The sequence below is a fragment of the Solea solea genome, chromosome 6 (assembly GCF_958295425.1).
Source record: "Solea solea chromosome 6, fSolSol10.1, whole genome shotgun sequence".
Classification (NCBI taxonomy): Eukaryota; Metazoa; Chordata; class Actinopteri; order Pleuronectiformes; family Soleidae; genus Solea; species Solea solea.
The window spans coordinates 18,725,532-18,738,473 of NC_081139.1; the positions used below are offsets into that span (position 1 = coordinate 18,725,532).

The 12,942-nt window shown below is 40.6% G+C and overlaps 1 protein-coding gene across 5 annotated transcripts in view; it reads right to left on the reverse strand.

The window, feature by feature from the left end:
* Positions 1-3,217: 3,217 nt before the first annotated feature.
* dlgap4b (discs, large (Drosophila) homolog-associated protein 4b) overlaps positions 3,218-12,942 on the reverse strand; it is a 73,997-nt gene continuing 64,272 nt past the window's right edge. For 4 of the 5 annotated variants that reach the window (XM_058631363.1, XM_058631360.1, XM_058631365.1 and 1 more), the window contains 4 exons: positions 12,452-12,939; positions 9,704-9,795; positions 7,511-7,681; positions 3,218-4,782 (listed from right to left, as the gene is read on the reverse strand). In XM_058631363.1, coding sequence (XP_058487346.1) covers positions 4,540-4,782; positions 7,511-7,681; positions 9,704-9,795; positions 12,452-12,939 — 994 coding nt within the window. In that variant the 3' untranslated portion in view covers positions 3,218-4,539. Of the gene's footprint in view, positions 4,783-7,473; positions 7,682-9,703; positions 9,796-12,451; positions 12,940-12,942 lie in introns of all 5 variants that reach the window. The other variant, XM_058631364.1, reaches the window with a different exon arrangement.

Below are 12,942 nucleotides of genomic sequence, written 5' to 3' on the forward strand. Positions count from 1 at the left end.
TAAAGGTACATTAGTGTGATTATGTTTCTTTTCCTTGTTTAACAAATAGGCTATTGCTTTTTTCACAGTATAATAACAAATGTACACAATCCAACAAATGATCCACCGTTTGCTATGGCTGAAGGAACCACATTAAAGCTGCAGTGTGTGATTTTAGGTGATTCTTGTTGTCATCTGTGTTATTTGTGTGTAACATTATTTGTATGATGATTACTCTGAATATGGGATCTGACAAGCAATACTATCAGACCTGACGGAGGGAGCGTTTTGTGTGTATACTGCAGCAGAGCAGGGACAGGTGGGGATAAGAAGCCTTTTTACGATCAGGTTTTTTGAGCAGTTGCAGAATTGACTTCCGAAACTTTTGTTTCCAGCCGTACTCCAACCCGTTTACAGTCGTCACGCTTCACTAGTGCAATGTTTTGCTGTCACCTCTGTCTGTCTTGACATAAAAGCTCATTTAAAAATAGTGTTTAAATAGTGTTTATATATTTAAAAGGAGTGTAGCGGAATACAAATGTCACAGACTGTGGCTCAAGTAGATGCTTCTGCTTTAACAGTTGACTGACAATGTGTTCAAAAAGCCAAAGCCATCAAATATGTATGGGGACCATTATCACCCCCAAATCAATGGCTTTAAAGTTACCTCCCTCCCCCCAATCAAATACTGCAGCTGTTTGGATCGTGGATGACACAGCCCAGAACGTAGACCTAGGTGTGTCCTGGTGAAACACTGGTGTGTGTATTGAAGTGAAAGCCCTGTAAAAATGTATGAGACATGCTCTCTTTTATCTCTGTGAGTAATGCCACTGACATCTCTTGGCATTTTACTCATCCACGTTTTAAGCCAGGCTGGAAAAGCATCTCTTTTCAGCCACCGGGCAGTTTTCTCCGTCTCCCTGCCCTCCTTCTCGCCACAGCGTACTTCAGATGCCTCAGTAAAGCGATTGATCTGTGTTCCAGTGAGGCACAGAGCTACACTTATGTGCAAGGATGTTTCACAGCAGGGTCTGGGTCTGAAAAACAATATGCAGTCAATGGAATTAAAGTAAAAAACAAAACAAAAAAACAAACCAATAGAAAATGATATGAGTCGGTGCATGGGTGGATGATAGTGGATTTTTAATGCCGTACATGAAAACACTAAGCTGACCTGAGCACTCAAAAAAACCAGAGACAACTTCAGTATCTCCACTCTGCTGACGTTAGGAAAACAACTTTTCCAGATACACACAAGCTTTTCCTGGCAGTCAGAAATCAAATCAAGCCTTTAGCTGAGTCACACAAAAGGCCTTTAGGTGCTAACGACACTATCCGCCTCAGTCAAATGGAAGAGGGCATTGACAGCAACCGGGGAACAGGCTATTGACACTCCTGAGTCATTTTCCCCGCTGAGAGTCATCCCCAGCAGGCAAACACAACAGCAAACAAAGGCCCACCATCAAGAGAAAGCTCTTGCCAAGATAGAGAAAGAATGGCAGCCATCAGGCTTTTCCAATTCAAAGCCCCTGGCTGCATTTTTCACTCACAGTGGGTGAGAGAGGCATTGCCGCAGTCAAAGCAGTGGAATGACAGTGAAGTCGTTTAACATAAATAATTAGGAAGGGAAGGCTTGGTTTTGTTTACAATAACTTACTACTTTTCTTTTTTAGGAGAAACCAAATGTGAGTCGGATGATGGAAAACAAGTGTGGTTCATCTATTCTCGGCCTCATTATGCCAGTGTTTATGGGTAGATATGTACTTTTAAGAGAGATATTTCTTCCCGTTAAAGGGTTTTTTCTCTCCACTGACGCCTAGTACTTACTCTTTGTGTGTCTCTGTTGGGTTTCCTTCTTTCTTTTCTCTGCCTTACAAGGCAAGCACCTTGAATTATTTCATTTGGTTTGATTTGACTGTTAAGCAAGTTTCATTTGTAAGAATTATTATTTAAGTGTTTACAGGTCCAGTGTGTAACATTAAGGAGGATGTATTGGTAGACATTGATCGTACTAACCACAAGTATGTTCAGATGAGTGGATAATCGCATCAAAATAAAATTGATATGGCTTTTGCAACCGTAGAATAAGCCTCGAATATGTACTTCAGACAAGGGCCTTGCCTTACTGAGGTCGCCATCTTGCACTGACAGTTTGAACATGACATTATTTGTCAAGTTTATTTAAATGAAACACATAAAACAAATCTTTTTAACGAAAAATGCGGATGAACAGCCAATAAAGATTGAGGTGGAAATGGCGGGAGTGGGAGAGTTAGGAGAGATGTCAAAGAGTTTTCACATCCTCTGTGGTATGAGAGAGCCAGTGAAAGGGATTCATTAGATTTCACTAATTCTTACACACTGGACCTTTAAAAGGACATAGTTACAGACTACTTGGTTTTAGGAAGTGCCTTCAATTGGTTCTGTAAATATGCATAATCCAGGGTGAAAACCAGACCAGTAAGGAACTTTTACTTATGATGTAAATGCCTTTCAACTGTATGGATATTTAACTGAGAACTGACTGCTGAGGAGAGGACAGAGCTGTGTTGACAGACGCCCACATGAACAGCAGTACACACAAACTCCATTCTTTAAATTTAAAACCAGGTTTCAAGCTGACCCTAAACACTCATCCTTGAGAGGCTACATGCATACTATGGCATTTTGGGATAATAACAATCTGTGTCCATAATAACACACCTTTAGATGTACATAATTGCATGGTCATTCGAGTACATGGGGCATGCGCGTGCTGGTGAACCTGATTCCCTCTTCTGCTTAGTTCCAGAAAAATTAGAACACAGTTTGTGACGATGAGGTGAAAGTAGATGTGACTGTTTTTCATTCAGAGTTTCAGTCGTATCTGATAAAAAAACAACAACCAGGAAATGAATTTGGATAACTTTTAAGGGTATTCTCAAGTGTCTTTGTTTCCTGGGCTCTGAAACACTGGGGTTAAGTGGACGGCAGGCGCACCCAGAGTAGAATTGATACATTCTTCAAACAAAAGATGGGTATGTGTATTAGAACACTGTACTATATTAAATATTGGAGCCGTGGCTACATTCTACTCTCTCTATTTTCACAGTAAGATGTTGGCACGGAGCTCCCTGCTGCTGACATTTAAACACACAAGATGAATTTAACAATGAATTAATCGTTGGCTTTTATGCAGTCGTCCATGAAAAAAACAAAACAGCAAGCAGCACTGAATAAATGATGAAAACACCATGACTAATGTATGCAATTCTTTAATTTAATATTGTCCATCCTTGAAATAAAGTGCAGTTACTTCTGGATGGTTTTAAATGAGAGGAGAATTGCTAATAACAACAAAATAAAAACTAAGACATGTTTTGAGTGATGATGCAAATAAAACAATTGCTTTTTGAAAACAGTATAAAAATAAGAGTAAAACTAATGTGAGCAACACTATCCTGCAAACTGAGCCTGCTGTATTCATTCAGAAACAGCCAACTGATTTGTAAATGTATGAGTTGGATGCTAAGTGAGGCTAATAAAAGCACTTTAACAGACTGACATACTGTATGTACCTACACATCTGCAGGTACAGCTCAAACAAGAAGTTAGTGGAACAGAGAATCAAAATAGACTAAAGAGGATGGTTTTTCCTCCACAAAAACAATATTCAATAAAACTGTGGCCAGTCTCACCGATACTGAGATCCTCATGCTCGAGATGCACTTACATTCAAAACAAATTCAGAAACCAAACAAATTCTCACCAGTGCTTTAAAACATTTTGGAAACACACACTGGCGTTAAGGAAGTGAACGAACAATTCCCCTGACTTTGACTGTCATCACACCCCAGAAATATTCACACGAACCAGACCTAAATAGATTTCATACACAACAAAGAAAAGGGTGAATAATGCAAACGAATACATACAAGGAAGACGTACATAGGTGTGACGTTAGTGGAGTGACTTGCCGTGGATGCAGTGTTTGTGATGGCCACAGGGTGGCGTTGTGCAAAAGCTACAGGATGGCCGATGATCTGGGACGAGAGGACAATGACTGGACAAGGAGGAGCATTCATGCCCATCGTCTGTCAACATACTTCACCTCGTAGCCAAGACAGGAGCATTTTAAACAGTCTTTGTGTAGATTAATTAAGATATAATCGCCGCAATAACAAAACCCTCATTAACAATTTTATGATATCAAGAGTAGTAACAAGAAACGACAAAGTTCTTCAACTGAGATTTTCAATGGCAGCCTCAAATGACAAGTCTCTTGCTTTAGAGTCCACAAGAGTCATCAAGTTAAATGTTTCATTTACTGATTAGTTAGTTAATAGTGTATGATTCCACTAGGACCAGCCTATAACCGCATGGATGTGGCACAAATGCCCAATTTGACCCCCACCCCCATCTGTGGGGTTCTTATCTCTCCTCCCCCACTTCCATCCATGTTGACTCTTGAGTAGCTCATTTGCATTGCCAAAGTTCTCCTCTACTCTACTTTTTTCCAGGTGACACATATCTATCCTTTGATCCAACCCACATCCTTCTTCTATTTGGTCACTATCTCTCTCAGAGGCGAGTCTGATCCTCAGGGACGTAGATTTCGATGCTGTCTGAGCTCTCTGTAGCGGAGTTCTGCCGAAATGAGGCGGCCTTTTTGGCAGCCAGCAGACGCTTGCGAGCCTCCTGTTTTTGCTTCTCTGCCGAGGAAGAGGAAGAGGTCGACGGCGAGTCAGCGCTCTTCTCACGGCCCAGCAATGGCCGCCCCTTACCAGGCTTCTTTGATGCTGCAGGAACCACTTTTTCCCCGTCCTGTAGTTACAGAGTGACGACAGATAGAGATAGAGATAGAGAGAGAGAGGGAGAGAGAGAGAGAGTAGTGCAAAGATGAGAAGGACAAAAGACAGATTAAAAGGTAATGAGAGAAGGTAACAAGGAAACTATCCTCAACTATTTCTGAGTTTGGGCAGATTTGGCAGACAGGACTCTGACAGACAGTAGGCCAACGCTCATTGTTTTTGTTTGAAGCCTCATTAGACCACAGAAAACCCCCGTTCAGAGCTGGAATCAACATCTGTCCAGAGACATCTGATCAAAAGTGGACAGAGTTAAGGACGACCGTTCACACCTCACATTAAAATGCATCCTGTAAGCATCTCCTGTGACCATATATGATATGATATGAACGAAAAGACACTTTTAAGGGGTCTGACTTCACAGATGTATCTGTTGTGAATGCTGTGTGTCAGTGGGACCGGTACTACGACAGAAAAAGAGTCAGGAGGAGCTGCGTGATTCAATGCACTACTCACTCTGCTGTAACATGAAATATTATAATAAATTAATATATAGCTGCTGAGAAGTGTAAAAACAATGAAACTGCAGAGGATGTCGCCTGAGGAGATGGTTTCTAAAGCCTTATTAACAACACACTGTCTGGATAAACAGGAAGTCAATGAGACAATGTCTGCTAATGCATATAAAGGTTACATTAGAATAGATAGTGAATCACTGGATTTTTTTTAATCCTTTTTGAGTTTTGTTTTTCGCACCTCACACATTAGGTTAAAGTAAGTTGTGAAGTCTGTGTTATGTCACACACAGTCAGTATATTTACATAAACAGTTTAAACGAGCTGTAATCCAAATGAGTCAAGCAATCTGAGTCCGACTATACATGAATGAAAATTGTTTTATCGGCCGTGTACGTCTGACTCCGCCTCCGAAAGCGTGGCACTATATCTCTCTATAAGCGTATTGAATCAGTTTCCTGTTGACATTTACGTCACAGAAAAACAAACAGCGAACGGTGAGATGGATCGTGCTGTGGTTCTGTATGTTTTGTACCTGCTGTTGTTGTACTGCACTTTATATGTTGTTTCCTTCTACTTCAACTTTTGTATCAAATTTTGGTGCATGCACAGAACACCAAGTCCAACTCCAGTCCGACTAAGGGTGTAATTGGACAATGAATCCTATTATCCAGGTATGTTAGTCTGACTAAGACTAGCTCGATTGCAGTCGGACAAACTTTCACATTACATTAAGAAAATGTTATTATTGTCTTAGTCTGACTGAAAAAAAAGGACTTTGTTGAGTGTTTGATGTAGCTCACAGGTAACTTCTTCCATATGTTGCTTTGGTAATTATGCTATGAAAACTCCTCTCCACGAACCATGTAATCGACTCTTCAGTCTCTCTGGTATTGAGCTCTTTCCAGAAGTGCACAATACAGCATCACAACAACTTCTGAAGCCCTCGTGCCTCACTCACTCAACGCAGAGCTTAATGTGTCCTGATGATGGATTTGTGTTAACACATGCCAAAGACTGTGGCCACATGTGTCCACAAACCACCTCTGAAAAAAAAAAAAAAACCCTCTCAAGATGCACTGGCTGTGTTCAGAGCCAGACTTGGCACTGTCCACTTGTGATTAGATCAGAGATGTGGACACCAGGTTTGAACGGGGGTCAGAGACAGTAGAGACAACTGGTAAAAACAGGCGAACACTGAGAAAAAAGCAAAACAGTTAATTCATTGACGGTTGTTAAAGGAAATGGTAACATGAATTGATGTGCAAACTGTATCAAACATAAAAGCAAATGAAATCACAAAGAATCTGAAAACTTCCTCATAATGCACATAATCCAAAGCACTAAAGGCATAATCCACGTTTATAAAGTTGTAGTGTTTAAGAGACTTATGCACAGTCAATGCATGATTATGTCTATTTAGAGAAGGAGACAGGGGAACTATAACATTAGTGATGCATTGTTTTAATATGAAGGAATAGTGTAGCCATTTCCAATGCTGTCAGACAGTAGGAGTAGAGAATATTTTTAGAACATATTGTGCTTAAGAAAAGAGCTGCCTGACACCATTGTTACAATCTTATTGATTGATTTTTTTTTTTTTTTAGTTCCGCCTTCTTTTTGGCTAGAACATGATTTACACATTGTTTTATTTTGACAGGGAAAACATGTCAAAATAAAACTGCAGGTTTTTTAGAGCCCTCAAAACTGAGAAATTTCGAAAGTCTGTATGAGATTTTTTTTACATAAAAATGATAGAAAAACGTAGTATTGACTATGTAAAATATGCATATGCTCATATGCACCTACTCCCAAAATAAAACCCCAATTATGCCTTTAAAAGATAGACAGATAGACAGACAGACAGACAGCAACAAGGACACGTAAACACAAGCATTCTGTCACATGAGAGCATCACAGCCATGCTCCACACAGCAGAAAGTGACACATGCATGCTCAAATCAGGGCGTTACACTTAAAAACACACAGCAGCGAGAGCCCTATTTGAGATAAACATTTCCATGCATGCCTAAAGGGATCTCTCTTGCCCTTTTTTTGATGGACAGGGAGGTCCTGTTAGAGTTCATCCCACACAGGGACGAGGGGAGGAAGTTTGGAAAGGAGGTAAAAAAGAGTGGGAGCGATGGTGGTGGTGGTGGGAGGAGAGAGGCCGGTTTCGGCGGCTTTCCTACCCCAGCCAGGGCACTGGGCAGCAGGGGTGGGAAGTACCTTCCGCTCAGGGGGCGACTGGGCAGCTGTCGACTGCATGTGCTGCCAGTCATTGGACTTGAGGTGGTAGAGCTCATCGAACTTGAAGCTGATGTCCTCGATGGAGAGTTGCAGCAGGTCCCAGAAACCAGCCAGGTCTTGGGCTGTGGTTCGTGGATTGGCATTCAAATTCTGCCCAAAAGGCGGAGAGAATTATGAGTTTAAATGAACAAACTGATTAGTCACAATTTTGTACACAGACCATTTAAAACCTGTGTGATTATCAATGACTTTATGTAAGAACTTAAGTCTCCTGGTTGCAAAACAAATTCCTGTTGTCATATGTACTTCATCGTCTATTTACCTGTAAATGGGAACATAATTTATAAAATTAACATCATGTTCTACTGATGAAGACCTAAAACTAGTGATTGAGATCTTTAAATCCACAGAAACGTTTACTGATGACATAAATCATGTAAGAAAAATCTCATTTTCCAATGGACTTCCATTTGCAACTAACAGAGTTGCCCCCTGGTGGCTAACTGCTTCTTTCTAGGCTTCACTCTTCAAACTGAAAATGTCCATTTCTTTTTATTCAGTGTGCGAGGATTACATAAGAGGGGGGTGTCAGATACTGATCTGTGCTGGCATTACAAACAGGAATTTACTTTTTAATCACACTGTAAGAGCTTGAAGACTGAAGATAAGATTTTCTGCAAAAAGGTTACACGATATTTGGGTCAAATCAATGTTGATGTTTGTTGTTCCTTGTGATATAGGTTTAAATGTGCCCTTTGAATTATACTGCAAGAAGAGCCTGGTCTAAAAACAACAAACCGATTTAAACATCTTGTATGACAGTAAAGACAGGGACATCAACAAACAGATCTGAAGGAAAAAAAGGGTTTTAGGAAATGGTGTCAAAGGAGGGAGCTGAAGTTTATATTACTATTACAACAACAACAACAACAATAATAATATTATGTATGATTAATGTTTATGTCATGCCTTTCAGGAATGACTCTTTCTGCAACAATTAATTGGTGTTATTAATTGGTTGTTGATTGTTGACTGTTAATCATGGCCTGGTATACAATACACACATGTTGCACCTATCATATTTACCACTAGGGGGAGCATGACAGACATAATTTTCTTGAGCTCAACATCACAGTAAAAATAATGGCTCACACTAGTCCTTTATCCTGTTAATTCTCATATATAATGGGGACATTTTACAGAATGAATTGGCCATTTAATGATTATTTGATGAAATACTTCATCAAAATGATGCTTACACCTGTCAATCGGAACAACAACTATTCAAATTATTTATTGTACATATTCTATTCTTATTCTTACATGTTTGAAGTTGTTATTTATTATATTGTACTATCTCCTTTTGGTAATTCTTGATTAGTACTTCTATTTTCTTAATTTAATCAAGCTTTAATATTAATATTTATTGATGACCATGTCTTCTTTAATCTTCTTTATTTGTATCTACTTGGTAGTGTATTTATTTTGAACCAAAAATGCTGTCATCTATGTCCAGATACTGTACACGTGCTTCAGGTGTTATGACATTCCTAACTCAGTAGAGGAACAGCTAAAGACACGCAAAGCAGATTCTGCAGAGCTACATTATGTCTAAAATATAAATAGAAGATGTTTAGTCATTGCAAATTAGTGAAAGAACTTTACTCAGAGGATACAGGATACATGTAAATGTTCTCTTCTTATATGGAAAAAATAAAATAATCTTCTCACACTGCATCATCTTCCAGCACAGTAATAAAGGTGTGGCTTTGACATTTGTGTGTTCAGAATCCTCCTGTGATGTGTCTCAGTCTAATGAATCTAAAAAAACATATATACCAAACTTCAAAGTCTAGATGAGGCCACTTTGATACAGATGCTAGAATCATATGCCAGTAATTGGCTGCAATTTCCAGTAAAACATAAGCTCCTAATCATAAGCTACTTATGTATTTTGTGCTTGTGGGCTCCCGTGTCCTCCTCTGTGTGGACTAAATCAGCTGCGTATCATTGCAGACCAGTCAGTTTTCTTTTGTGTATCAAGGAAATAATATATATCCAGGAGAGGAGAGAATAATCAAACTATTGATATTGGACTGTGGATGTAGGTTTCAGTTTCATGCCTGTGCAAACTTGTAGAGTGGAAGTATCAAATAAAAGGACGGTACACACCACGTTTTGTTCACACAGTCCCCGGAACTGCTGGAACTTCTGGGACATGAGGAGCTGGGCACTTCCCACTGCACTGCGAACCTTTCCCAGCACTGTAGACCAAAAACAAAAAACAACAGCACATACAGTTGTTACAATTATTACATGATTTATTATTGCAGATGGGCCATGCGGTTGGTGTAGTGGTTAGCACTCATGCCTTTGCAGCAAAGAAGACCCGGGTTCGCGACCCTGTCGGAACAAGGGCCTTGCTGCATGGAGTTTGCATGTTCTCCCTGTGTGTGTGTGGGTTTTCTCCAGGTTCTCTGGTTTCTTCCCACAGTCCAAAAACATGCATTATGGAGATTAGGTAAATTGGTGTGAGAGTGAATGGTAGTTTGTCTATGTATGTGGCCCTGTGATGGACTGGCGAGCTGTCCAGGATGTACTCCGTCTGTCGCCCTATATCAGCTGAGATTGGCACTGCGACCCTTATGTGGAGAATAAAGCGGTAGAATATGGATGGATGGATTATTCCAGACACTTAAGTTCTCCAAATCACCCAGAAATATTCACAAAAGAAAGCTTGTTCTTGCATTATTTTTCAACAGTCTCTTTTGACAATTATGTTCAACCTTTGCTATTGGTTTGGGGAAGCAGGTCACATCTCAGGCCTTCAGATGTGCAGATATTTCAGTTTGGGAAACAGATAGATGTCAGATCGTTTATTTAACGTGACTGCTTCTTTCACGGGCAACTTTTTGTCAGTACTTTTGGTTTTCCTCTGACCTACGACGTCAAACACTGGAGTTTTCGTGAACAGCGATATAAGGCTTCATGGTTTTCAATTATATTCCAAAATGAGAGTTATGCCCCTTGTTGCTGGGTGAGGATGATAACTTTTCGAAGTACATTGTGTTATAGCTACTATAGATAAGATACTAAATTTAATCCAATTCTTATTAAGGATAAAAAAAGGTGACAGTATACTCCACATTGGAGAGGATTTCAGGGACAATGCACTTCTTTATAAAGGCATATACTTATTTAACCTTATATGTTAGACTTATTTGTTGTCTTTATGTGTAAGTAAACAGAGTAATGGAAACTGGAATCAAATCCCTTGAATCACAGCTGTTCCTAATTCTATGAAGGAAAAACATAAAGGTACTGTAAGCTTGTATAGTGTAGATCAGCGCTACCCAAAGTGTGGGTCATGGCCCACTAGTGGGATTTGGTAGTACTGCAGGTGGGTCTCAGAGAGTCTCCTGTTATACCTGATATACGTTTTGTACTTTGTAAACACAACATAGGGGTGTCTCACTGGTGGTCAAATTCATTTTGATCAAGCAAGACCATGATTATTCATCGGTAACACAAACTAAATATTTTAACTTCTGTGTCATTTATTTACGACAGTGTTGTGTGTGGGCTTGGGCTCACTCCAGTCTTCTGCCGCCAACATTCATTTCACATAGTCTGTCACCGTGTGTGGGACAGATTTAGAGCTTCGATCTAATCAAATTGCCAAATTATAGCAACGTGATCATAGCTTTGTGAAACCAAGAGTTACAGAAAATGACTAAAACAATGCCACACACATGCAAATTCAATCCGGAACTTCTGATAAAAAAGTGGGCATCCAAAGCCTCCCCACTGTTGACTTGTTTGTGTGTACAGTGTGGAATTGAGCGTTGTGCTCGCTGCCGTTTGCCTCGTCAGGCTGATGTTGAAGCACTAATCTAATCTGGAGGTTTAATCAGTTCCAGAGTAGATTTTTGTAATTCTGAGGATTACAGGCCTGCTTGTGAGTGCAAAACCCAAGTGTTAGCCTCATCCCGTCCATGCTGTGTACGTCTGATAGAGAGATTTTAGGGCCTAAAGCACAACCTCATAAGGAAGTTGTGAACCCTGAGCTGAGGTCAGACAGTATCTGACCTCTGGTATGAGGCTCAAAAATGCTGGGTTCATTCAGAGGGCCTCGACATGTTTGACTGTACATTGCTCTGTTATGCTTTGCCATTCTGATGTTATTCTTATTTTAAGTTCTTGAAAGACCTTGAAAGCAAACCTTTAAATTCAACAACTTTCAGTTTCCAGTTTGCATTGCATTTTTTTAACCCCATTGCAATGTGCAAGCTCCTCCAGCTGTATGGAAGCAATTTAACTAAAAGACCAGGAGCTGTGTTCACAACCATTCTGAGAACACTCCCAGAAAGCTACAAACTTTAATCACAATTACACTCTTGTGGTTATCTGCCTCTGCCAAACTGCAGCTTGCTCTGCAACTTTTGGATATAAAACAAAATCACACAATTTATCCATATGAGGCTTTCGTAGGAAATTTTCGCAATAGTTAGTTAGTGGGCAAATTCTTGAGGTGTGACCAAAATGTATTTGTTGTGGCACAGCCGAGGTGACCTTTGAGTGTGACCCCAAAATCGACTCAGTTCATTTATTTCAAAAGAAAGTGTGTGCCAAACTTGCAGAAAACCACATACTAAAAAAAAAACCCCAAACATAAACCCTTCATCAATTTGTGTGAATTCTGAGCACTGTACAAACTAGAGCTCGTCGTGTTAGTTATTGTGTCAGGATATACAAAAAACAGCAATGGCAATGGAAGTGACTCATGCCAAACATTGCTAAACCCAGACCTGAATCGATTAAAGACACTTAAAGTATTTGAGCACTTTTTCTTTGACGGGCAGTGCACAAGTCCAAACACTAGGCCTCTAGTTCGTGCGAGTAGCACCTTGCCAGCCTTACCTTCCTCTGAGAGCTGGTTGTCTTTGGTCTCCTGCTCCATCTGCTGGCACCAGCCTTCCATACGTCCCGTCTCTGCCTGCAGCAGTTTGAGGAACCAGTGGCCGTCTCCCTGACACAGTGTCCCCGATCCTCCACTGTGCGACACACTGCTGGTACTGCCACTCCCACTCTCCAGCCAGGGGTCAGGAGGTGGAAGAGACGAGGGGTCCAAAGCTGGGTCCAGACTTTCTGAGAAGGAGGAAGAGCTACTTCTTGTGGTGGAGCGGTTGAGGATCTGCCTGGGCGGTGGGGGTGAAGAAGGGTCATTGGAATTGTCTCCGCGGTCTAAAGAGTCTTGTCCGGGAGGGGAAGTCATGGATTGGCTAGCACTATTGACCATGACTTTTTTCTCAGTGGGTTTGGTATGACTGACGTGTGAGATGACAGGGGCGTCCTGTGTGCCTGAGTCTGGGTCTTGTTTTGAGGCCATGCTACTGGAGCAACTGATCCTG